This window comes from Esox lucius, chromosome 13, assembly GCF_011004845.1.
Source record: "Esox lucius isolate fEsoLuc1 chromosome 13, fEsoLuc1.pri, whole genome shotgun sequence".
NCBI classification, from domain to species: Eukaryota; Metazoa; Chordata; class Actinopteri; order Esociformes; family Esocidae; genus Esox; species Esox lucius.
This window is the reverse complement of record NC_047581.1, coordinates 18,154,039-18,179,461: the sequence shown is the minus strand read 5'-3', so window position 1 is coordinate 18,179,461 and position 25,423 is coordinate 18,154,039. Positions and strand designations below refer to the sequence as shown.

Genomic DNA, 25,423 nt, shown 5'->3' with positions numbered 1-25,423 from the left:
TATACTATTCAGATGAAGCCCTGCAGGGTTGCCAGGTATGGAAGGTAATTTAAGTATTGCAGCTTCAGATGTACATTATGTTTCTTATAAGGAGTTATAATTACCTGATATGTGAATTGTTTGAAATCCTTCTTTGAAAGGCTACATTTTGGACAATTATTAATGTATTACTTACTCATTACTTACTTACTCATTTATCCTCCTCTCTTGTTCAATTAAATTAAATTCCAACAGCTATATATATAGAGATCTTTTTTTTACAGTAGGACCATTTTATTCTTCCAGTCATACAACAAACATTGATTGATTGTGGTAACAAACCACAATCAATCAAACCTGCAGACACCTTGTCAGTGACAACATACCAGTATTTGGGCACCAGAGCAAAGAAGCTCTTGTTGCCTCATTTTCATAAATAATTTACAAAACATGCATGTTTCCAATACATCGGCATGTGTTATACTGTTCTTAGGCTACATATCATGCACTACGGATTACTTTAAGTCCATAAACTATATTTTCAAATTTGACAATCACCTCATGCCACTTGTGAAAATATAGTGTGCTTATCATAACTGTTGCCTCAGCACACTTTAAATGGGTAACGTTTTAATGGATACATTAAGAGAAAACAAGTGTTCCTACAAACAACATAAAGCATTGCAAGTAGTTAACCATCAGGGCTGATTTTTATATTCTTGCAGGACAAACACAAATCTGGCAACCATTTTACACATCCACACAAAGATGTCTTGTTTACTGTAATGTAATTGTAATAATATATATTTTTTCAATTTAATTTAGCAAACTGTATTCAAATTATTAATATTATAAGGCAAAGTGAAGTTTATGTATGCTATGTGGAACCTTTCATAAACATTTTGTGCTTTAGGCTACATAATAAAAACTAACGATTGCATAAAACATGATGCATTGATTTTGGTGCTCATGTGCTGGATTTATGTGATTTATGTGTTCTATGTCTATCTACTTTTATCTATGCTCCTATGTTTTCTGTCTGTGCTTATGTGCCTGCTGGTGACAGGTGAAAATGATAGCATAAACAATACAGTATATAGGCACGTTTTAATATGAATGCTAACAGAAGAAGGCTAAGAGATTTGCTTTGGTAGCCTATTTTTGGGCATATTGAGTACACTAGAATATAACCTGTAAGAAAAATAAAACAAACTGAATCATCTTTTTCTAAATCATGCCCAACTTTACAGAAGAAATACGATGTTTACAGCCTTATACAAAAAAAGTTTTTGTCTTTATAGTTGATTTCCCCCCCCGGGGAGGGGTTCGAATCCAACCTGCGGCCCTTTGCTGCATGTCTTCCCCTCTCTCTCTGTGCCCCTTTCTGGTCTATCTTCGGCTGTCACTAGCAGTAAAAGTTTTTTTTTATATATATATAGTTGATTCCCCCGCTAGCCGCAGCTATACAGGCTTTATATTCGGCCTCAGCTCCACCGACGGTCCACATCTTTTATCCGGGAGATAGGCTACTGCTAGCATGGCGACAGTCGGAGCTTCACAATCGCTCTTCAGAAAGCTATAGTCGTCCTGCTGATCAGAGTCTGAAAAAAAAAATATGTCAAGATTTAAAAAATAAAGGGGGCACCATCCTAAATATTGTTCCCCAAATGTAATCATGCTTCAAACTGCAGTCTTTTATTTGAGTGAGTAAAGTATTTTGTCATGGCTACCACCAATTTCTTTCCTTAGCACTGCATAACAGACTGATAAAAATAAAATATTACAAATAATCAAAGAAAATAAACAAATAGGGTCATGAAAATGCTACCAAGTCTAATATTGGCAAATGTTAACATTTATAAACTATAAGGTATCTCACTAGCAAATGCTACAAACACCAGCAGTTGCAGTCGGATAAGCTCTTTCCTCTACAGTACGACAGGCTACTGGTTTGGTTGTATATGTTGAGTAGTGGGTGATTTCGGACATAGCCCTTGTTTGCCACCGTTCTACCCCATAATCGGTCTAGTAAATTTGTGGCATCTCAGGCTGCCACCGGAAATACCATATAAACGGCGAAAGATGCCGTGGCATCTCAACCTGCCACACAAAAAAAATGCCACTGCTAACGGGGCAGATGCCGTGGCATCTCAACATGCCACCAGAAATGCCACTGCGAGCTGCCGATGCCGCTATTTAAGCTAGCTTTACATCAGGTGTGTTAGGGCAAGGAGAGATCTAAAACATGCAGGAAAGTGTTGCTAGTTATACTATCCATATTGCTACATGAAAAAGTCAGTTATCTACACCTATATTGAAAGTTATTGCATCAAATGTCATTCACGTTGTGAAAGAAAATCGAACGTTGTTCTGTCATGTAATGAAGTATCCTTGGCAGTATGAAGTTTGTCTTAAGTCTCGCTAGCACGGGCTCAATTCTTAGGACTATTCCAAGTGGTAATACTTTGGATTCCATTTTGGATTTCAAGTATGTAAGTTATTAAAACCGCCAGTGGCAAAAACCATACCGTTCATAGACGCTATTTGTGGTAGAAGAAAACTTAGTACGTTAAACACAATATTAACGGAATCCAGCTAAATATTCAAACTCAGCGTGTTATTAATGCGCGACAAAATGATCTAATGTTGAGACGCAATTTTATGACGAAGTACTATGTCCCAAATCCGTCCCAATAAGGGCATACTGGGTCACTATATACTAAACAAGTGCGTACTTCATCGTCACCAGCGAAGTATTCGAAGTACGTATTATGCAGTATGCGATTTAGCCCGAGCCAACTCCATTTGGCGCGAACTTTGACCGGAAGTGAGCGATTGTTGTTGTTTCTGTTCTGAGTGTCAGTAGATTTGACGCGTATAGTTAGTTTCACGAAGCTGCAACTTCAGTTGTTGAAAGCGACATTTCTGTGTATTTAAAAAAAGTACCGACTTTTGCTCTCCAGCATTGTAATATTAATATTGTTATTATTAATAATAACAATAATAGGCGAGTAAATTAGCTTTACGGAGTGATCATGTTGGATGCGTTGTCTGATGATGGCAGTAACATTAGCGAAGCAGATGACGGCCAGGAGGATGTAATGACTCCAGCGGAATTGATTGGGAAACTTGAAGAGGTAACTATCCCGTTTCACTATAGCCGTTTCATGACTATATAACGAATCATTGTAATCCTTCCGTTTCAATTGTGATCATACGAGAGCAGCCTCACATGAGCTGCAGTTTTGGAAATATGGAACTTTAATTAATAAATTATAAATTCACCGCAATTATCTAAAACCAAAAGGTACTACACACTACATCTTTAATTACCTATCCAACTTTCATTGTGTAAAGCCGAAATCTGAAGGAGTGTTTCGTCAACGGTAATTCACGCTACATCGCGGTATTGTCATGAAAATCATTATAATTAATGTAGCCATACCTCAGTGTTCTTAACAATTGGTACTTTGGTTGTGTTTTCCTTTTGACTTCCATTGATGTTTTACTGGAGCCACGGCACCTGCTGTTAATCACATTTGAAGATGTGTAGCTGCAAATCCAAGCCTTTTATTTAAAAAAACACGTTTAATCTTTTCTTGGTACTGTATATAACGACGTTATCAACAGTAGTATGTCTTGAAATCGGAGTTTCTCAAATATTCCAACCTGCCTTGCAACACCTACAGATGACAATTTATATAAAATTCAACCTATTTAATGAATGTGTACTGTAAAAAATATTTAGCCAGCTAGTTATAAGCCCATCGCTGTTTAAGCAGTTCGGTGTTTTAACTGCTTGAACATTATAGCTACCTAGAATTTCAAATCAACAAACAAGGCAATAAGTAGTATTCTGGATAAAGCTAGGTTGCGGCCTTAACTAGATGGATAATGAAACGAATGCCTAATTGGAAAATGGCAAGCTAATTCTAGTCAGTTCAGTTCGACAGCAGCTGGTTTTTAGATTTAATTAATTTAGCAAACACTCTTTTCCAAAACGTATTACTGTTAAGGGCATGGATTCAGTGATCACTTACTTTTAGCTAACCTAAACGTATAACACATTTACGTTATATCAAACCTAACTAATAAAATAAAAATAGCGACTATAGTTGTCCTTAACAGCCCAAACTTGAATGCAATAGAGTTGTAGCTTTATTTTCTATTTAAAGCCAAGGGTCTTGGTTATAGTTTGAGAGTTTTGCAATTCACTGATCATGTAGTTTGCTATGTAAATGTGTTTTTTCCTCTGTCCCCAGGCCTGGCTGAATGAGAAGTTCTCTCCTGAGTTGCTGGAGAACAAGTCAGAAATGGTTGAGTGTGTGATGGAGCAGCTGACTCACATGGTAATAGTGTTGGGGTTCCTCAGACAACTGACCGTTGCTATAGCCATGTCTCTGTGGGGGTCGTCAGACAACTGTCTGTTGCTGTAACCATGTCTCTGTGGGGTCCTAAGACAACTTACCACTCCTGTAGCCATGTTTCTGTGGGGTTCCTCAGTCAACTGACCGTTGCTGTAGCCATGTCTCTGTGGGCAGTGAGGAACCAGTGTTAATAATAGGTCCTTGGTGGGACTCTGTTGACAGGAGGCCAACCTGCAGCGAGTTAGGAAAGGGGACGTGAAGGCCAGTGTCCACCGCATGGAGATTGACAGGATCCGCTTTGTCCTTAGCAGCTACCTCCGCTCTCGTCTCCAGAAGGTTATACCAAAAACAGCATTATCTTCTGAGAGGGACTGCACATAAATGCTCATACTAACAGTTTTATTTCTGGTCTATTGCCTGTGTAGATTGAGAAATATTTCCCTCATGTCCTGGAGAAAGAGAAGTCTAGAGCGGATGGAGATCCTTCATTCCTCTCTCCAGAGGAATTTGCCTTCACTAAAGAGTGAGTGCTATGGGGACATTTTGTCAGATTTAAATGTCTTTTTTACTTCCATTACTGTTCCTGGATTACTGATTTGATGTGCCTTCTTTCATTAAGATATCTGACCAACACCGAGACCTATCTCAAATCAGTAGCTCTAAAACACATGCCCCCTAATCTACAGACGGTGGATATGCTGAAAGCAGGTGAGGGCTGCCAGGATATTATTTACATGAGATTTTCCAATATTCTGATGTCTGTAGAACATGGTGATATAATGGGTCTTGTTAATGGATGTGCCTTCTCTTTCTGCAAGTTTAACACAAGTGTATTGATGTTTGCCCAGTGCCAGAGCCCTGTCTGGACTCTTTTGTTTTCTTGCGTGTGAGGGAGAGGCAGGAAAACATCCTTGTGGAGCCTGAGACAGATGAGCAGAGGTACAGCATCACATGATGATTGTATTTCTATGGATTATAACTATTATAATTTCTCTTTTAGGATAAGATAGGATCGATGTTGACTTCTGTTCTGAAGAGGTGCATATTGCATGAGCATTCAAATGCACTGGTTTTCAACTTGGATGTGTTGCGTACCCCTAACAGTAAAATGTCTTGTAGTAGCCCGGGCGAAGCACACCTGGATCAACTTGTGAACTAATCCAAATTTAGTGTTTCATGAGCAGTTACACAAATGTACTGTACTGGAGCAGGAAAATGCTGTTCTAATGTAGACTGCTTGTACTGTGGCTTCAAGAATGTTATACCGGCTAAACTTGGTATTGCATGGTTTTTTAACTTACTCTCCATTTTTCTGTCCAATGTTTTCGTTCAGAGAGTATGTTGTGGATCTTGAAGAGGGTTCTCAGCATCTCATGCGGTATCGCACTATAGCACCTTTGGTTTCAACTGGAGCAGTCCAGCTAATTTAACTATCAAGGTACTGAATTAGTCACCCACAATTATTTGAATCTATACAGACACCGTTTAATATACTGTAAGGTCTGGAAATATTTGGACACTGGTACAATTTTCATAATTTTATCTCTGTATGCCACCACAATGGGTTTTATATGGAACAACCAAGATGCAATTGAAGTGCAGACTTTCAACTTTAATTTAAAGGGTGGAACTAAAATATCCTATGGAACATTTAGGAATTGCAACCATTTCCATATACAGTCCCCTTATTTCAGGGGCTCATGTAATTGGACCAATTAACACAAGCAATCATTTTTAATACTTTATCGATAATCCTTTGTAGGCAATGACTTCTTGAAGTCTGGAACACATAGACATCACCAAATGCCGGGTTTTCTCCTTTGTGATGCTTTGCCAGGCCTTTTCTGAAGTGGTCTTCAGTTGTTTGTTCGTGGGTCTTTCTGCCTTAAATTTTGTCTTCAGCAAGTGAAATGCACGCTCGATTGGGTTGAGATCAGGTGAATTGAATATTCCACTTCTTTGCCATAAACTCTTGGGTTGCTTTCTCAGTATGTTTTGGGTCATTGTCCATCTGTAAAGTGAAGCACCGTCCAATCAACTTCACTGAATTTGAGCAGACAATATGTCCCTATACACTTCAGAATTCACCTGGTTGCTTCTGTCTTCGGTCACAGCAATAAACACTTGCGACCCAGTGCCATTGGAAGCCATGCATGGCCATACCATCTGACTGCCTCCATAGTGTTTTACAGATGATCTGGTATGATTTGGATCACAAGCTTTTCCAATCCTCCTCCATACTACTCCCCCTGCCCCCATCAGTCTGGCACAGGTTGATCTTAGTTTCGTCTGTCTGAAGAATGCTGTTCTACAACTGGCCTGGCTTTTTTGGCCAAGTTTCATTCTGGCCTTGAGGCTTTATAAACGGTTTGCACCTTGTGGTGAACCCTCTGCATTTGCTCTCATGAAGTCTTCTTTATGGTATACTTGGATAATGATATGCCTACCTCCGGGAGAGTGTTCTTCACATAGCTGGATGTTTTGAATTTTTCTTTACCATGGAAAGGATCCTACGATCATCCACTACTGTTGTCTTCTGTGGACGTCCAGGCCTTTTTGTGTTGCAGAGGTCACCCGTGCATAATTTTTTTTCTCAGAATGTAGTAAACTGTTGATTTGGCCACTCCTAATATTCCTGTTATTTCTCTGATGGATTTTATTTTGCAGCCTGGATGCCCTGTTTCACTTGCATTGAGAGCTCCTTTTACCACGTTTTGGGTTCACAGCAACAGCTTCCAAATGCGAATGCCACACCTGGAATCAACTCTAGACCTTTTCCCTGCTTAATTGATGAAGAAATAACGAAGGAACAAACCACATCTCTCCATGAAACAGCTTTTGAGTCAATTGTCCAATTACTTTTGGGTCCCTTGAGAAAGAGGGGGCTATATATTAAAGAGCTGTAATTCCTTAACCCTTCCTCCAATTTGGATCTGAATACCCTGAAAGTAAAGCTGAGAGACTGCACTTTTAAGTCCATAATCATTATTTAACTGTAACTTGAATATATCTTGGTAAACAGCCAAAATACAAAATAAAACGGGGCAGTGTCCAATTATCTCTGGACCTAACAGTATGTTTTTCTGCATTATTTAGATCTTACATGAGATGGTTTTGTACTGTAATTTTACATGTAGTCAAGTTTCACTATACACAGTATTTGGGTAACTAATCAAGTTTGAATTTTTGTGGTGGAATATTTGCTTGAATATATTATGTACAGTACACTGCTGATTCTGTTGCAGTTCACTAGCTTTATTTACACAATTCAAAACCGAATTCCAGCAGTGTTTCTTGGGCAAATGTGCAGAGCCATGTTTCTAAAATAGCCTGACTACTCTTTTTGGGCTGTGTTGTAGATGGTTCGGTCCCATGTGCACTTAATCGTTTCCTGCTTTGATGGTTGATGGCTGGAAGAACAGACTGCCTTGACTGAACTGCTGTGATCGACAGATGGAGGGATGGACATTATCTGTGGTTTACCAAGACCTAAGCAAGAACTGGATTGTATTTTGTTTTTTTATATATATATATGGGTGGGTCAACTGTCCCTCGTGTTTTTTGTTCTCTTTTTTATTTGTTATTTTTTTTGTTTGTTTTTTTACAGCTTTTTATTGCCATGATCATTGGATAGATACATATATGATAGAAGTGAGAGACCCGTGGTGAGAATGACACTTTTTGGTGTCGTTATGTGAAGTAAAAGTTTGGGAGGTACAACACAATAAAGGGCTGAGATGTATAGGCATCATTTACCCTGTGGTCATGTATCAAAATAGTTCTAAAAGCAAAATTACAAGAAGTAATTATATAGTGATCTATGTTCATTATCTAATGTGTGTTTTTCTGTGGGATTCTTGTTGTAGCTCAAAATCCCTCAATGTGTTAAGATGGCATCAAAACCTTGAAGAGACAACAGTGTATGATTTGCCGTTAGCTAAATGCGGGGTCTACTGTCCCCTTCATTGACAAGCATTAGAAGTTGTAGGTGCACACAGTGAATGTACTCTACTCTCTCAATAAACCCCACAGATATAGACAATAATTATGGTCATTAATATTCTTTTGACCATAATTTTTGTTATAGAGGCATTCCCCACAGTGTTAGGGCATGTCTGAAGTTTATAAGCAAATGTATGTTTTGTAGATTTATTTGAAGCAAATATGTTGTCCTGATGTACACGGTTATGAAAACACAGAGCCGGGATAAGCCTTAACGAACCAACCTTATATGAAGAAATTGTAAAGTTCCATATGGGATAAATTGATTGTGTAATGCAAAACGAACCGACATCACATTTTGCCATTAGGTTTCATGGGAATTAGGTTTCATGGGAATGACTCAACTATTTCCGTCAATTACATCCCATTCAGTGAAGTTGACCTAAGCATTATAATTTTTTTGCTCTATGAAGTTTATTTTGCGGTGCTAGCAACAATGTTAACTGGAGATATTTTTGAACAGTACACATATATTTGAACAGTACACATTCATGGGTAACTTATTAAAGCCTAATGAGCATAGGCCATAATGGCCCACAGTCAAGTCAATTCTGTGGAAATTAGCCAATTTGTAATAAACATGATAACTAGCAGGTGTCTTTTAAAATTGCGGACTGCAATGATAACGGTTATTATGAAAAATCTGAAGCTCTATTTTGAAAATGACAGTCTTCTGTGAAGTGTTTACTTGAAAAGTTAGCTACATTGCTTGCCTTCCAGTAAAAAAAAAAAAGAACAATTTAATATTAAATGATGTCTGGATTGTAGTGGAAGTTGAATTTCACTATTTGCAACTTGTCTAAAACAATTTCCATACAGGACAGCACATGACATTATTGAAATAAATACAAAATTAACCTCCATGCATTTTTATAAAAATGAGAGGTGGGCTACCTGAAAGGGTATATTTAAAAACAAAACGTTCTGTTGTTTTCCAGTGCATTTAAGCTTGAGGCGATTTAGTCCTCCAACCGCTAGAAACCGAAGATTGTAGTGGGTGGCCGAACCCTATGGCCCTTTGCATAACGTTGTAAGTCCATCAACATTTCCATGTGTTAACTGAAGATATCTGGGGATTTGGAATACTAGTAGCCAAGGGGGAAGCCGCATGCACGTGTCCCAAAAGATGGAATGTCCCTTTTGGGTAACCACTACTAAATGAGTTAAATCGCTGAGCCCATTTCTATACATTTTATTTGCAACAGTGCCAATACCCATCGTCCCTACACTCTGTCAGTCCAGCTTGTCCGCTCAGCGGCCAACACTGATGTTGCACACCTTGCAGCTGGGATCTTTCTTGGCATTGGCTGTGGTCTGGCTCATTTGGTGGTGGCCACTGATCTCCACCACTGTGCCCTGCTCCAGATGCAGTGGCTCTGTATAGAGCACCTCCAGGATAACGTCACTGGCGTGACAAAACAGGGGCTCTTCCCCCGGCCTTTGGGGAGGGATGTATGTCAAAAAGGGGTTGGCGGTCAGGTCCAGCAGGGGAAGACTGCAACGACAGAAGTTATCCCCATCTGAGCCAGCAGGGGCTAGCACCAACACCACGTAGTGATAGGCTGTGTACATACAGTAGAAGTCAGCAAAGTAAAGATTGGTGTCGTTATTCAGCAGGTTCCCTGCTGGGATCTGGAAACGCAGGGGGCCATAGGGGGAGTCGTTTGGAGGAAGACCTGTGTCAAACTCAGTGTTGCAGCTGAGGAAGACTCCCTTCAGTTTGCTATTGATAGGTGAGCCGTGGCTTCCACTGTTGTCCTTCAGGGCTGGGCGCATCAGTCCCCCACATTCCATTCTAATAGAAGAATAGAAGAGAATCATTATTTTGTTAAACTTCCCAAGTACATCCCTATACTTGCGTGTATTTCAAGCAAATGGTATAGTACTAACCTGACATAGTGGAAGTAATCAGGGTGCTGGTTGCGATAGAACACAGAGAACCTCAGCAATCTTCCTGCGGAACCCTGCGCTTTACCAAGGAGCTGCTTGAGGTGGTCCATGGCATAATCTGTTATACAAAAACTGCCAGTTGTGAATTTCCTTGTTCAGATCCATTTTGAAATAACACAGTGGATATAAAAAGTCTACACACCCCTGTTAAAATGCCAATTATTTTTTATGTCAAAGAATGAGACATAATGTGACCTATAATGTGAACAATTCAATTGAAAAACAAACTGAAATCTTCGAGGGGGGAAAAAAAAAACCTTACAATAATCTGGTTGCATAAGTGTGCACACCCTCTTATAACAGGGGATGTGGCTGTGTTCAGAATGAACAAATCACATTCAAACTCATGTTAAATAGAAATCATTACACACCTGCCATCATTTAAAGTGAATCTGATTAATCACAAATAAAGTTCAGCTGTTCTACTAGGATTTTCCTGACATTTTCTTAGTTGCATCTCAGAGCAAAAGCCATGGTCCACAGTGAGCTTCCAAAACATCAGAGGGATCTCATTGTTGAAAGATATCAGTCAGGAGAATGGTAGAAAATAATTCTCAGAAGTCTCCCAAGTCTCCCAAAATTAAGTCTCCCAAAAGCACATGGGAAAATGTGTTATGGTCTGATGAAACCAAGGTTGAATATTTTGGCCATAATTCCAAAACGTATGTTTGGTGCAAAAACAACACTGCACATCACCCAAAGAACACCATAACCACAGTGAAGCATGGTGGTGGCAGCATCATGTTATGGGGCTGTTTATCTTCATCTGAAACCGGGGCCATAGTCAGGGTGGAGGGAATCAAACAGTTCCAAATACCAGGCAATTTTGTCACAAAACCTTCAGGCATCTGTTAGAAAGCTGAAGGCTTTCTAACAGAGGTCACTATATAGGTCACTATAAAAGTGGAAAAAGTTCTTACATGATTTGTCTTTGTCTCATTCTTTTACATCACAAAAACCTGGCATTTTAACAGGGGTGTGTAGACTTTTTATATCCACGGTAAATATTGAGGAGCCAGCCATAAAACCTTCATTACAATGATCCACTATAAAAATATAGTATATGCACATCTTTGACATACCCCCTGTGCAGAATTCCACCACCTGGCTCCATTCAGACACCAGGTACTCTCCATCTGCCTGTCTCACTGCAGTCTGCACAGCAACGCAGTATTCTGTCCGTGGACTCAAGAACCAATGACCCCTCACTGCCATGGGTAAGGGCACTGCCTTGGCAACCAGTTTGGTAGGCACATCCTGATGGGTGAAACATGGATACATCATATATTGTGTTAAAGGTAAAGTTTCACCTTGCAAACAAATCATTGGTTTAGGAGACAAAGAGTGATCTGATTCTGTCCTATTGAATATAGTAAATGCTCTACAAAAATCCTTTACTATCTCCTATCATGATTTATAACCATTACATTGGATTCTTATTCAATATTTCTGCAGGTTTCATATGAGAATTTGCTCACAGGAATTTTATGGGTACCAATCCTTTAAGTTCAGGATTTTCACAGGAACACATCTTCCAGTATGAAAACTAAAATGACAATCCTATAGAGTTGGTACAAATCATGATAATCAAAAGTGTGAAAGCCGAGGAACTTAAATCTCTACTGTGGCTTTGTTAAGGTTGGATTGGGGTGTTTAATTACACAGAAAACGCAATCAGGACTGAATATTAAACGACAGTAGGACTTGGACTTATGCATTCTTCCCAGGCTTTTGGTTAGTGTACATTTGTATTGTCACTGTGGGAACAACATTATCAGCGCAGTTAGTTACTAGATTAATTCCAAGGCATATTCCAATACTTTTTGCAGAAGCAGTGTTGAAGCATTGAGTCAGCATCCCCTGATCAGCATCTGAGATACATTTTGTTGGTAGCTCCTTCTTGAACGATCAAGTCAGGGAGAAGGAACGGGGAAACATGATCTGCTGGCCATGTGAATGAAGTTTTTGCAGTAGAAATTAATTTGGGTGTGCAGAAATTCAAGATGTTTCCCTTTACGATTGGAACTTTCTCCTGAGTTTACAAAGCACATAATCCAACAAAACATTTGGAACAGTCCTTAGTGACAGGTTAGCTCATATGTAATCTCACCCGATAGGGGTTGAGGGACCAATGTATTGATATATTCTAGTAGGCAAAGTGAACTGTGTGTAGTCCCACTGCTAAGGCTGCAGCTGTTTTGGAGCAATGCTTTTGTGGGGTGATGATAACCACTGTTGGCGGTTGACTGTTGTTGTGTTCAGGGGGTTGCTGGTTCCTGAGGTACCACGTGAGGTAGGAAATTGAAGAAAACAAGACTGTTACGTTGGTGCTGTTGATCCTGATTTAATGCCAACATTTTAGCCAATGAGAAAGCTTTGAAAGATTATTTGAAAAATGTCTGTGGTGACGGGCATTGCACAAAACACAAGAGGGAAGGAATTGTTAGAGCTGATTGATTGGTAGACTAAGCCAATTAAACCAATGCCTATTTCACAAGGTCATTGTCACAACTTTCCTATTATTTAATCAAGGTAAAGCTTGAAGGATTATTCCCCCAGACCACCCTCACATTTGCCACAGAGTGTCTGGGAATGAGATTATTCAAGCAAAAACGAATGTGCTAATGAGTCACTTGCCCATAGCTGTTTTGCAGCATGCAAGTTTCTTTTTCCTGCACTGGAATTGACCAAAGGGGCACTACCAATTTTGTCTGAGATGTAACTGCTGCATTGTCAGATACACTTACAATTACCACTGGGTTTTATGTGCTTAGCTATAGAACTATGGTCCTGCATAGACACTGTCATCTTGGGTTAAATGAAAACATATTACATGACATATTGCAGGGAACTGTCTGTTACTGGAGAACTGGGCTTGGACTGATGAGACGTGAAGGACGTGGATATAGACAGTGAGAGTTAGAATCAGAGTCATGATCCAGGGAAGAGTAATATTCATTGAGCGAAAAGGCAGGAGAGTCTGGGGACAGTTTATAAGGGAGAAAAGCAGTGACAGTCAGTCAGACAGACCCTGTGTTTGAAGCGGTTGGGGTCCCTGCCCTCTTTGCGACTTAGGTCTATAAAGAAGTGCGTAGCCCTGGCAGTATCCTCAGGAGTCATGTCCCAGGCGATACGGAAGGAGTCGCAGGAAACTTCGCTTATCTGGATATTATGGGGAGTGGAAAGGGCAGTCTCCATGGTTGTTAGCTGCTGAACAAGAAGTAAAAATAGGGTCATATAATGGGATACATTTGGAACACTAATAAACAGGACTGGACAGTTTTTATAGAATAAAATAACCTTCAGGTAGATAGCAACATTGCAATTTTTCCCATGTCTAATTTAAATTCAATCCATGCGAGTTTCATTCTGACACGCAGCTGTGGGCTTCATTAGATATGTTCTACTCCCTGATCTTCTTGGGAGAGTGTACAGTGCCGAGATAGTCTGCTAAAACCACTAACATGACACTGCCAGCTACACAACATGCCTCACCAAATTCTATTAACCGTTAGTCAGGGGGGCTCTCTATGGTCACATCTCTTCCCCTCTGCTTTTCCCTCATCCTCCACTGGCATTTCTTTCATCTCAATGACAACCTTAGATTACGCCCTAAACCAACTGACCCCACCAAAACCAGTAATTCCTGTGTTCACTTTCATTCTCTAGCTACACATCATCTCATTTTGTTTAATCATGGTTAAACAGTACTTCCAAGGGAAACTCAATTAATCTCAAGTTGGAAATGATCGCAGAATCCCTCTCAAGCATTTTTGCACTTTCCCAACCCGGACAGCATCTCAAAGCCAATGCATTGCCAGTTTTGTGGTATTTGAAGAGTTGGAGGAAATTGAAAATAGAAAAACTGTTGAGTGTCATCATGGTGTGGTCTATGGTCTTATTTATTTTTTTGCCCATAACAGACTGGTGATCCAGGCTGATGCACACAGCCTTGAAGACCTAGACCTTATAATCTCTTGGTCAGCCTATTGTGTTTGATTAGCTGTCACCTCTCTTCTGAATTGATGAAACCATTGCTGTGCCTTCCAGGAGAAAAACAAGTATTTTCCTGTCCTTGGCTGATGAAAAGGAATGACAGGCAGGCGAGGCATCAAATTCACTACTCCACACTGCTAGCTTCTCCTTAGATGCTTGATATTGCGTTCTCTGTAATATCTGCGAAGAATCATTATTATAAATATAAGTTTTGAATCAATATTGCTTTTAACTGAGAAAAGCTATTTTAACTGTGCCTTTCTTCCTTCCCCTCGATGCCTTATTTGTATCCTATTTAATAATGCCAAACATCTTCACATAATATGGCTAATTTCCCCTTTATAAGCCCAAACACACACAACATATGCTGTAACAGTTAGATGCCCAGCAGGGTGCTGCTGGCGAAAACAGTAGGCAGTAGGCCTACATACCGTACCTATGCTGTAGTGTGTATAGGTGACTGTGGATTTTTATGAGTGGATGATGGTGAGACGAAGTGCTTATGGTTTGTGTGTGGCTGGCTGTGTCACACATGAGTGACTGGGATGTGTGGTGCTGTAGTGGCTTTGCACACGTTATGGCCTGGAGAGGTGTTGTGTTCTGGTTCACCTGGTAACAGACATGCCGCAGCAGCTCATTAAAGCCACAGAGCAGCCAAACGTGCAAGCTAGCTCGTTTACAGAGGGGATGGGGAGCTGGCTGTGGCGCCATATTCCTCCTGTGTTACACAGCTGCTGCTCGCCTGATCCCCTCCCTCTTCTCACACAGAATGAATTTAGGGCAAGAGGAGTTTCTCATAGGACAAAACATCAAAACCTCTTCATTTCCTGTAGTGCTTGCTCCACGTTCAGATTGACTATGTCTGAACACAGTTCACACACAAGTGAACCTACATCATGTAAATAGTCTTCCTTACGCTCTGAAATGATACAAATTCAAGTCACTGTGAATCTACTGCATAGATCTATTGAATGGTGTTAAAGCAACTGCTTGTAAAATGTCGGATTAACACATTTTACAGTCGGGCTGACATATTTGTTTACGTGAAACTAATGTGTTCACGGAGATAACTACAAACGCCTAATTACTCATGCTCCAATGATGTAGAATCCTAATACATGCTGCACATTACAACAGTGAAACAGTGACAGTGTTCTGATGAACGATGCTGCATACGCCATAGAACGTGTAGTGTACAAACAGAAAGCAGCTTCATAGCTATAAGACATTTTCCTACTCGTGGGTTTTAGGTGCTGATAAAGTCATGAGATGTGTCCCATAAGGCGGAAGGTCACACATACAGTATGTGACACCCTGACAAACCTTGAGGGAGTGAGGCAACGGATAGGCAGCTGAAGGCTTTTTCTGCTCTAATCGAGTGGTAGAGGGAGCAATAACCTCAAGTCATTATTGGTCCACACACCATAACGGTCTACCCTACACGGTCTCACTGTGTTGTAAAGGTTGTGGGTTCATTATGATAATTGTTATGCCATCAAGAAAGAGCATCATATCTACGCAAAGTTGTTCTTGTATCGTCTCTAAAGGGTTTATGATTGGGTATTTTTGGTTCATATTTCAGCTAGGTGATTAATGACACTGTTAGCCATTGTCAGATGTGCATAATCAGGCTGATGATAGTCACACCAGCATTGTGAATCGAAGAGCTTAACTTGTTTCGTAAAAATTGAAATTCCTTCACCAGAGCTGACACAGGAAAACTAATAGATTACATTATATTGCACACATACTAATCACAAAAAAACTAAATGTACATTTCAAGATATAGTATATCTGTTAGCAAAATGTCTTCTACCTCAATAATTAGAAACTCAAACAAACATACTGGCCAGACTCATCATCAGTGGATCAATGTAGTTCCAAACATTAACTGGGGAATGCTCTGGGGATAAGCATGGAGAAGGAGAGCATGCAATTTCCAGCATAGAAACACATATATAGTAATTATCCTTGCTGTGGGAAAACAATAGATGTTGTTCACCTTCTGAACACTAGATGCATGAGGTGACTGACCGGAAGGAAATTCAAGGGAAATATAGCCTTACCTTTGTGAGGTGGTTAAGTGTTTTTGCAAAAAGTGCAATAGGTCCTTCACCAGAGATAATGACTGCAGAAATCTGTTCAGAGCTCTTTTCATCTGCAGTGGAGGACAGATTCTCCTGAAAATCTATTAGGAAGTGAAATGAACACACACACTCTCTCTCCTTCTCGCTTCCTCTCTACCTTACTCTTCTGTACCTCACATGCTCCCTCTATCTGTCTCCCACTCTCATGCTCTTGCTCTAGAGCCTACATCACGCTGTCTCTATTCCCCTCCTCCCCCTCCTCCCCCTCCTGCTATTCTTGCTGGTTGCTAAGGACCATGTTTACTTGTGAAGCCGCATCACCTGAAGTGGAGCCACTGATGATAGTGAAAACCCAAAGTTGGATTTACAAATGAGGTGATGAGCATTTAGGGTCATGATATGCCACTCGCGCAGCTAATGACAAATGATAACGCAGTTACACATCCGTGAACAAGGCCAGCATGCTCTTAATGGGACTGCAGCAGTACGTAGCTGACAGTCAAGAAAATCATCCTGCATCCTACTCCACTCCTACTGGATGTCATCAGTGGATCAACGGACTATGCTCCCATACTTGGTGGTGCTGAGGGCGCATGGAAGTCCAGTGCACACACCAAATGTTACACCATATGGGCTTAATCCACAGAAGTTCTGCCCTTGCCTATTCATAAAGCAGAAAGGCCCTGTTAGGCTAATGGATGCCTGCAAAAAATAACTATATTTTTTTACAGATTTGATTATGCATTATAAAATGTATTCTTTGGTCCTGATGTCATTTTTTTTTAAATAAGAAAATAATTATACTGTTACTGTACATTCACAAAATCCGATCCTGTTCAGGGCAAAGTGTTAGAATGCTTGGTGTGTTACACCCGTGAATTCCTATAAGGCTGTATTCAGTTATCAACTGGCAGCCATGCTGGCCAGGCACAGCTCACTGATCCCATCTAAATGTAATTAAAATGCAATCATTGGACTTGTCAGTCATGCAAGGGCAAAATGGAGGATGGGATAGCATGGACACCTAATTCACTCGTTCACAACACTTTATTGGTTCATATGTGGTTACCTAGGCATAAGCCCGCTGTATATGTTGTGATACATTTGTTAGGCTATTATTGTTTTCAAGTAATTTAAACTATGGAAAAATAACGTACCTGATGAATAGTTTATAAAAAGTATGTGCAAATTCCCTTCTGCATTTCTATACCAATTGTCTTAAAAACTCATGATTGTTGCTACAGTAGCATCCTACCAGGCTATGCACACTCCATGGCAAAACATGCAAGGAGCACCATGGGCAAATGCTGAACATGTTTGCTACCCTGGCAAGCAGCATTGTCTTTCAGTGGATTCAGGGATTCTCCTATACATTTGTCTTCTCTGCCTGCTTGGACATCTGTCATCTGCTCTTGTGTTTGTCAATAAAGTGTCTCGTACTCTGGAAGCCTGTCTGACCTTTTCATCATCACTGACCTCCCTTTAACCGTTCAACGGATGCCAGAAGTGGAACGCTCAGGAAATGTCAAATTGAGTTAATTTTCTTTACCATAAATGATTCCTAACTTACTACATTTATAAGTAAACAAACCAATTGAACACAGTATGGGCTGATTCCTATTAAGAAATGTATTCTTATGCACCAACACAAAAGGGTTCAGGCATTTTGGGGGATGGTGTGCCGTCTGGACATACCAGTTAGTCAGATGTATTGAGAATCAGGCGCATCAAGATTCCTTCATTTGGAAAGGGTAAAGAAGAAGTCGTGCAGACCGAGGCTCAGATGTACCGATAAGGGTTGGAGATATTGAGTTGGGGAGGGAATGTGATGAAGCTGAAGACGAAATGATCAAAGCCTGCTCCATACAGTAACCCAGAGGGGTGACCATTTCTGGTCATACGAAGTGTTTATGTCTGCTATGTGTCTTCTGCATGTTTGTTCTACGTGAATATTCATTCGATATGTTTGTTTTTGCTTGCTGTATTTTAACTGGAACTGAAAAGGGACTTTCGTTCTAAATTTGGGTTTGATCATTTAAAAAAATCCTTCTAATTCTTATTTGAGTGGGTGAGAGGCAGAGATACAGAGCGCTGCCCTTAAGCTGTGAAGAAAGCACAAGAGGGGTGCATGTGTTACTCACAGAAAGATTTTTCTATTCCTTTAATTCTCATATGGATGCAAAAGATGCATACATAAGATGCATCCTTTACATCCACAAGTTCTAATTCTAATTTAGCTTTGGTGATTAATTGCCTTTGTCATACTGTTACACACTTCATGACAATTCTAAGATAATTGAGTAGAAGCAATATACTCTAACTCATTCCTATTTCATCTTGTTCTGTGCCCTCCTTTGTGTTTTGTGCTGAGGGTGTGACATGGTTTCAGACTTGGAGTTATCAGCCTGCCAGGGAGTGAGGATAACTGGTAACCTTCCTGAAGGTGAGATGTGGACCTGGCCAAAGACAATAACAGAGACCTGACCAGAGGGGCTGAGAGGTCAATTGTCAAAGAGGATAGCAACTAGACCATGATAACAATTAGACAACGCTAAGTCACACTGCATCCATTTTTCTTTGACACCTCATGCTTTTATGTCTTATTCCCTACTCTACAGAGTTGAAACATTGTTACAGTCACTGGGCCCACAAAACAGACACTTCTATACCCGAAGCAGTGAGAACTGACACACTAAATCCTGACAATTCAGCTCAGCACAGGAATAAGACAATAGCCAGGAGGATCATTTAGGCTTTCACCGTTACCTAATTGGATGGCAGAGAAAAATCCTAAAAATCTGTAAAGTTCTTCAAAAGGATCTACAAAAAACCTTTTGGATTGAAAAATTTTCTTTATAGAACAATTCTCCACGAAGAAGGGTCCTCAACTGTAGTTTTAACTGTATACTACACACTGCAGCAGAACCCACTTTTTGTATGGAACGTTTTTTAAGGAAACCATACAAGTTCCATCTTTATAAACATGGGCAAAGAAGGACATACAAAAAGTACAAAGAGCCTATATTTGGTACTGTTAAGAACTTTTTTTTGTGTCTATAGGTGTGACATAGTGATTGGTTGGCACAAAGTGTTTGTATTGTTTTCCATTCCTTATAGCTCCAACTTTGCTAATAGATACCTCATTGAGTAAGGTGGCCTACTATTAAGTTGCTTGGTTATCCCACCTAGATATCTTAAGATGTAGGCACTAATTGGAGGTTGCTCTGTATAGCAGCATCTGGATAAATGTCTAAATATAAAATGAGAATTTGGAGAAAAGCAGTGTACTTTTTGTATTTATTAGATTTTCTCCTTGGACACAAAAACAAGCCATCACATCAATGGTGTGTGTTGTCAATGGTCAATGTCAGTAGTTGAAAGTTGTTTGATCAAAATGCAAAAATACATAATGTTGCTTGAACCTTCACAAAAAAATTATAGTTCAATATACTACCACTACTAAAACGAAATCTGGTACTCTTTAATGGGTAATAGGTAGCTCGGAGCTGACAGACACCTGACTTCACCCGGTCAGAGAGAGATGACAGACGTGTACTTATAGTCATTTATACTTCTATTTATGCTAGCAGTTATGTAAAATGTTATCTTACATATTTCCCCTTTAAATGTACTGTGCAGTTAGCAACCTCAAGAAGGCCATAGTTGGCCTTATCCTCCTATTCGGTAGGTGGCAGTGTATGCACCTGAAACGTTGGTTGTGTCTCGCAATGATTACACTTCAAAGGAGAATAAGCAATCATGATGGCGCTGTGCAGAAGATAATGCTAACTTTTTAGTAGAGCACCTATTGACACATCTGGTTGATGAAATCTCCACGGGTTTGATGTAAGAAGTGATATCGCATGAAATCCCATTGTATTGCTTTTGTGAAGATCTGAAGAAGGATTCAGGTAATGTTAATCAGGCAAGAATGTCGAAAACGCAACTGTATTTAATGTAGGAGCATGGATTGCTGCCATGTGTGTTGACAGTAACTTCTTGGATGTATTAATTTCGCCCAAAATAAAACGTTTAAGGCAAAACGTTTTTTCAGCATAACCAAAACAGGACGAAAGTGGGAGCAACTGTTTCGCAAACAGATTTTACATTGTGCAAAAATCACATAGATCCCAAACTGTTACAGTATGTTCAGATTTTCTTCTATTAAACAAACGTTTCAGAACTAGAACGTAATTTGTCAGTGACACCACTGATACTAGTGGTCTAGCCACTTTAGAGACTAGGTAATTATATTTGCTAGTTTCTTACCAAAATAATCTAAATTTAAACGTTGCAAGACATGCTTTTCGTTATTTGGATTCCATCTCAGTTGAACACATGCGAGAATAAATTACATTTTCACATGAACCGAGGCACGTTTTTATTTTCTGTTAACGATTAGGGGGAAACGATCGATGTCATTTTGTAGCGACCAAATATCCCTCGTCATTGCATCAAGTATACATTATACACTCTGGTCACATGATCACCAAATTGCCAAGATCCTACAAAAACACTAATGGTCGGTTTCGGGGACACGAGCTAAACCTAATCCTGGACTAAAAAACTCCTTACTAGTTGGAAGTGAAATCATGTTGTCTACCCTTTACAGTCTTTGTATCATTTCAAATACAAAGTGATGCGTATAAAGCCAAAACAAACGGTCACTTTCAAAGTAATTTCTAACCTCACCAGCTAGAGTTTTTTGTGATAAATACTTTGTCCAGGATGGCTGAGCCAGGATCAAGCAAACCTGGTGGCCCTTCGACAATACCCGGAGGAGGTGGCAGAGGTATGGTGACTGGACGTCGTCTACCGGCCACCCTCTCCCCTGGCCGCCTTCCCTCCATGCGCTCCAGAGACCTCACTCTGGGAGGAGTAAAGAAGGTAGGCTCAGTGAATTGTGTTGATTGAAATGCTCTATCGTCACTATATCAGTTTATCTAACTCAATCTTTGCTCTCATGTTTTATCTTTCAGAAAACATTCACTCCTAACATTATTGGCCGCAAAGCTAAAGAAGAGTAAGTTCCAGTGTTCTTTTTATGACCATATCATTTCATAATTCAGAAATGATTTCCAACATTCTTGTGCTTTAAAAAGGACCTAGCTGCATTTGGTAATAGCAGTATTTAGTCTTAATCTAAGAATATGGTTGCCAAAATAATTAATGGGCTGCCAGAAGCCCAATTTACATTTGTAATTTAGCAGATGTCCTGTTCCAAAATAAGACAGAGATTTAAGTTAAATAAAATGTACAATAATGATTGTCTAGGGTTGATTATTACGAAGCAAATAAAAGGCAAAAACAAACATTGACTAGGTAGAACGAACACTTTGCAAATGTGTGTCTGTTGTAGACAGTAATTTGACATTTTATTTAAATAACTAATTTGAGCTGGGACAAACTTTCGGTCTGCCCGTTTCTCAATTTGAAAACAAGTGGGGAGTGCCTTTGGTGTGGTTCATTCGCGACGTTGATAAATTACTCCCATCCACCAGGTACTGCTATAGTATCTGGGCAGAGAGGCAGACCTGAAAGTCAGCAGAGAATGCTGTATAATTGCTAAAACATGGCACTTTTGTTACCAAATAATGTATTTACCATTTCTTGTTTGTTGAGAGAGGCAGGCAAGCCCAGCTTGCCTACAGAACTTGAAGCAGACAATATTTATTAACTCATAAGTGTGTTTCTTGTGTACCAGGTGTATGTGGCTACTGACCATTTCAACTCTTCATCCTGCTGAATGGCTTTACCCTTTATAACCTGTTGAGATTTAGCTCAAGTTTGTAGTTAATCAAACATTCTGATACTGACTGAATCTTTGTCAGCAAGTGAATTCATGTCAACTAGTGACTAAGGTTGCTCAAAGCAGGAAGTAAGGACCATGTGTTGATGACTGAGTTTTACTGTCTTGGACTATAGGCAGAAGGTTGAGGGTGGACAAAGGAGGGAAAGGAGGGATAATGAAAGAGGTCGTGAGCGAGGTGGTAGGGGTGGCCGTGGCCGGGGTCGGCCAGAGGTCATCCAGTCCCACTCCATATTTGAGCAGGGACCTGCAGAGATGATGATGAAGAAAAGAGGTAAGGGTGTGTTAATTCAGCTGGGATTCCATAACATTGTGCTATATGGTGTAACATTTTGTGTAAAATAATGATGTATATTTTACATTGTAATCCCTGAGTTTTTTTCTGTGGTCTATGCAGGTGGCTATGAAGGTGAGCGAGATGCACCAAGTGTGGGTCCCTCACCCATCATTAACATCAAGAAGGAAAAGAGGGAGACAGAGGAAGAGACCAAAGAAATTTTGAGGTCCCTAGAACGAGACAATGTGAGTCCTTCAGGTAGTTTTAAGTTTAATTGTGATATAAACACAATACAAAATGTATGAGCCAGGTCAGCAAACAGCTAACCCTCCATCTGGAGTCACATTTCTTTCTGCAGTTCAGTCAGTCTTCAGAACTGGCCATTAATGTATCTTAGCATCTAGAAAAGTGCTGAATGGCATCATCCTTTCTTTAGACCAAAAGTTGTAATGGTCTGCTGTTTATTGATATGGAAAAAGCTGTTGAGTCTGTCAACCATCTCATTCTTACCAATACACTCAGCAACCTAGGTTTCTAAGAGGAACATGTAACCTGGTTTAAATAAGATTTCTCTGACCACATACAATGTAAAATCTTTGGTTTCTTTTCCAGAATAGGTCAGCCTTCACCCATGCTGCCAAGTACAGTATATACATTATTCTCAAAGACAGGACTGTTAACAAATGACCATTAATATTCTGAAATGTATTAGATTTTACTATCCCAGGTTATTTCCATACTGCTTGCTCAACCGGGAAGTTAGCCCAGGACCAACTAGAGGAGAATAATCCTCTCTGGCTTAAAAACCACAATTACTTTGCATTTACCGCCACCCCCCCCCCCCCAACCCCAAATCACCCAAAGGGATAGCAGGATAGTAATGAGCTGTGTGATGCAAGGAACTTTTAGTCACAACCACCTGTGAAACCCTCTAGTATTGAGTCCAGAGAGTAATACCTGGAGGCCCCTTTGACCACTTATGCTATTTGAAATCTCCTCCAGTTCCTGGATGACCCTCACTTAAGAAGTGATGTAAGAAGCTGTCCTGTTCAGCTGCCTCTGGCTGTGTCGGGGTGGGGTTTCAAGGAGGAAATTGACATGTCTGAGATTGCCTCCACCAAACCAGACAAGACAGAGGAGGAAAGTGATGCCATGGACGGCACAAATGAGGTGAAAGGTAACAGTAACCTGGTTCTTAAATCAACCAACATTCGTGTCAGTAAAAAAAGCTGAGTAATGGGTTCTAAATCTCAAGGCCATGTCCCAATTCCTTTTTAGTGAAAGAGGAGCCTGAAGATACTCCAGAGGTTAAGAAGATGGAACCCACATTTAGACGTCCTCCACTCCCCGAACCCAAGGTTTTACCTGAGCTGCTGGAGAGCTGGAGGCAGAGCAAGGAAGAGGAGCTGTTCTTCATCCAGCTTCCTGACTCTCTACCAGGGCAGCCACCCACCCAGGAGGTCAGGCCGGTGAAGACGGAGATGCAGTCAGAGGATGGACAATCCAGGCTATTGAAAACAGAATCTCAAGTAGGTATTAAGGTACTGGAATATGTGGTTCAGAAAGAGGCTTTGTTACACCGTGTGTGTGCAAAAAGGTTTTGCCTGTCCTTTCTCTGGAATAGGAGGACGCGCAGGAGGAAAACCGTTGCCATCTGAGGGACCTGCAGGAGGGTCTGGTGGGACGGCTGTTGGTGCGGAAGTCAGGTCGAGTGCAGCTCATTCTGGGACATGTTTCACTGGATGTGGCCCTGGGAACACCGTGCGCCTTTCTCCAGGTCAGAAATAAACAACCGTCGCTGCTTGTAGTTGTTTAAATCATCCGATGCCACATGAAACCGCTCCGTTCAGTGCTGAACACTAAAACCTGCCGTTTTCACAAGTTTGATGTTTGGGTGGTGCCGTAGATTAATTGGATTTTGAAAAGGGTCTGAATACTTTTCAAAAGGCACAATACAGTTTTATGTTTGTCTTGCATTTTATTTTTGTTTTTCACGAACGTCCTTTGTCTTCCTTTAGGAGCTGGTATCAGTTGGAACAGGAGAGGGTCAGACTGGGGACTTGTCAGTGCTAGGACACATCAAACACAAATTGGTCTGTTCACCAGACTTCGAAGCCCTTTTGGAAAACAGAGTATGACATTCCATTAGACCCAGAGTTTCTACACAAGACACTCAGACCACGTAGTGCTGTAGGGTCTGTATGAAGACAGGGTTATTGCAAGCAGATATGACACCTAAACCCAGAGTTTTTTCAGGTGTCATTTGTGGTTATTTGTACCTGTAGTTTTCAGAATGTATACAAATGTTGAAAAATCGACAACTTTACTAGCTGCTTGTTTCAATATTTATTTTTCTCTGTAGAAAGTGAACATCTTTTGACACATTCTAAAAAATGTGTACCAAATTTCCTCTGGAAGGTACATGAATATGCGCTACATGAATGTGCATGAAGGTCTACTTGGGAGGATTATGTGGTAAAGTAATATTTCCTGTGGTATCCTGTAACACATACTTTAATTACTGAACGTAAGATTGAATTTTACTTGGATGTAAGATATAAATAAAAGGACAAAAGAGAATGTCTGTTGTGCTTTGTGATGTTCTATTTACAACAAATTAAAGCTAGTTCTTGACAAAAAATTAAAGCTCAATGGAAAGTCTTGATAGACATAGATTTTTAAAAATTGGGGGGTGGGGGGGGCTAGGTATAATCAGTGTCGGTGAAATTGGTCATTAAAGTTTAATCAATGTGCATCATGAATCATTCGATCTAGCAATCTTTTGGTTATTGGTCAGATACTCTAACCACTGACTAAGCTACCCTGCCACCTCAACAATGTATGTTTTGTAGTCAGCAATGCTTCACTGTTTCCACGACCGACCACTAGATGTCAGATTAGAGACGATGTGTGATTACTTTTCTTGCTGATAAACACGAGACCCCAACGAGATTCT

The 25,423-nt window shown here is 40.2% G+C and overlaps 3 protein-coding genes across 4 annotated transcripts; 2 read left to right on the top strand and 1 right to left on the bottom strand.

The window, feature by feature from the left end:
• Window positions 1–2,736: 2,736 nt before the first annotated feature.
• gins4 (GINS complex subunit 4 (Sld5 homolog)) lies at window positions 2,737–8,101 on the top strand. Its single transcript, XM_010876387.4, has 8 exons — window positions 2,737–3,116; window positions 4,242–4,328; window positions 4,569–4,682; window positions 4,772–4,869; window positions 4,966–5,054; window positions 5,195–5,285; window positions 5,680–5,784; window positions 7,706–8,101. The coding sequence occupies exons 1-7, from the start codon at window positions 3,015–3,017 to the stop codon at window positions 5,774–5,776; spliced, it is 678 nt and encodes a 225-aa protein (XP_010874689.1). The 5' UTR covers window positions 2,737–3,014; the 3' UTR covers window positions 5,777–5,784; window positions 7,706–8,101.
• A 967-nt stretch (window positions 8,102–9,068) lies between these two features.
• LOC105014244 (phytanoyl-CoA hydroxylase-interacting protein) lies at window positions 9,069–16,613 on the bottom strand. Of its 2 annotated transcripts, none has more exons than XM_010876385.4 (5): window positions 16,361–16,613; window positions 13,329–13,508; window positions 11,381–11,555; window positions 10,239–10,356; window positions 9,069–10,143 (listed from the first exon to the last, which is right to left on the bottom strand). In XM_010876385.4, exons 2-5 carry the CDS (start codon window positions 13,494–13,496, stop codon window positions 9,600–9,602), a joined length of 1,005 nt encoding a protein of 334 aa, XP_010874687.1. In that variant the 5' UTR covers window positions 13,497–13,508; window positions 16,361–16,613; the 3' UTR covers window positions 9,069–9,599. The 2 variants fall into 2 exon arrangements, with proteins under 2 accessions (XP_010874687.1, XP_010874686.1); XM_010876384.4 differs by having other exon boundaries at window positions 13,329–13,505; window positions 16,361–16,612.
• Window positions 16,614–20,104: 3,491 nt separating this feature from the next.
• Window positions 20,105–25,051, top strand: polr3d (polymerase (RNA) III (DNA directed) polypeptide D). Its single transcript, XM_010876388.4, has 9 exons — window positions 20,105–20,292; window positions 21,109–21,268; window positions 21,361–21,404; window positions 22,307–22,464; window positions 22,588–22,712; window positions 23,470–23,644; window positions 23,746–23,996; window positions 24,092–24,244; window positions 24,486–25,051. The coding sequence occupies exons 2-9, from the start codon at window positions 21,110–21,112 to the stop codon at window positions 24,603–24,605; spliced, it is 1,185 nt and encodes a 394-aa protein (XP_010874690.2). The 5' UTR covers window positions 20,105–20,292; window position 21,109; the 3' UTR covers window positions 24,606–25,051.
• The last annotated feature ends 372 nt before the right edge of the window (window positions 25,052–25,423 follow it).